This window comes from Malus sylvestris, chromosome 15 (assembly GCF_916048215.2).
Source record: "Malus sylvestris chromosome 15, drMalSylv7.2, whole genome shotgun sequence".
Taxonomy (NCBI): Eukaryota; Viridiplantae; Streptophyta; class Magnoliopsida; order Rosales; family Rosaceae; genus Malus; species Malus sylvestris.
In genome coordinates this window covers 12,892,691-12,893,621 of record NC_062274.1, presented here as the reverse complement: position 1 = coordinate 12,893,621, position 931 = coordinate 12,892,691, and the positions used below count along the sequence as shown (strand labels likewise).

The following is a 931-nucleotide window of genomic DNA, read 5'->3' as shown; positions in this document are numbered from 1 at the left end:
GTAGACGTTAAAATGATTGATTCATCATCCACCAAAAAACATAATTTCCAAAGAGAAAAAGAAGAGATTAGGGGTTTTAGCCAGGGACGACGTAAAGAAGAACACACAGCAGAGAAATGGTGAGTCGTATGGGATTGGTTGGGTGCTTTCTTCTTGTTGCAGTGGCCTTGTTCAACGGTGCCACAGCTGATACTTACACAGTCGGAGACGATTTGGAATGGACTATTCCTCCAGCCGGCTCTATTGCCTACACCACCTGGGCTAACACAAAAAGATTTCAGAATAATGATACAATAGGTAATTAAAATTTCGTCCTCTAAATCTTCGTTAGTGTTAGTTCTTTCTTATTCAGTTCAGCTCTGTGCAAGACGTAATGTTTTTCCAGACAACGCATCGAGAAAATTAATCTCTATTTCTTCAACGTAGAACCTAGATCGACCCTTTAAAATGACTTTCTGCAAAGTAAATTTCTCCTTTTGATTGATGAACATCTGTTTATTTATTTATATCTTTTTGCAGTATTCAAGTGGAGTGGATCACACACAGTAGCTGAAGTATCGAAGGCTGATTACGATAACTGCTCAAATTCGAACCATCTTGCTTTTTATGATTCCAGCCCTGCAAGTATTACACTGACTTCCAACGTGACCCGTTACTTCATCTGCACCGTAGGTAATCACTGCAGTGATTTAGGGCAGAAGGTGACTATCAAGATTTCTGAAGATGATGATCGCTGGTGGGACCACAACGCCTCTTCTTCTCTCACCGTTAATATTGGTGCCCTAATCCTCTCCACTGCGATGGCCATCTTCTTCTATAGCTTTAATTAAGTGTACTTAATACCTCGTATTTATTCATGTATTATCGAAATTATGTTCATCCTTTTGATTGATAGTTTTCATTATTAATAAAACAATGATTTTTCCGTTCA

The 931-nt window shown here is 38.7% G+C and overlaps 1 protein-coding gene across 1 annotated transcript; it reads left to right on the top strand.

The window, feature by feature from the left end:
• LOC126604953 (umecyanin-like) lies at positions 1-931 on the top strand. The gene is made up of 2 exons (XM_050272283.1): positions 1-297; positions 520-931. The coding sequence occupies exons 1-2, from the start codon at positions 117-119 to the stop codon at positions 828-830; spliced, it is 492 nt and encodes a 163-aa protein (XP_050128240.1). The 5' UTR covers positions 1-116; the 3' UTR covers positions 831-931.

Coding starts and splice junctions, on each gene's coding strand:
- LOC126604953 (XM_050272283.1), top strand. CDS start 117: ATGGTGAGTCGTATGGGATTGGTTGGGTGCTTTCTTCTTGTTGCAGTG. Junction 298..519: donor TCAGAATAATGATACAATAG/GTAATTAAAATT, acceptor ATCTTTTTGCAG/TATTCAAGTGGAGTGGATCA.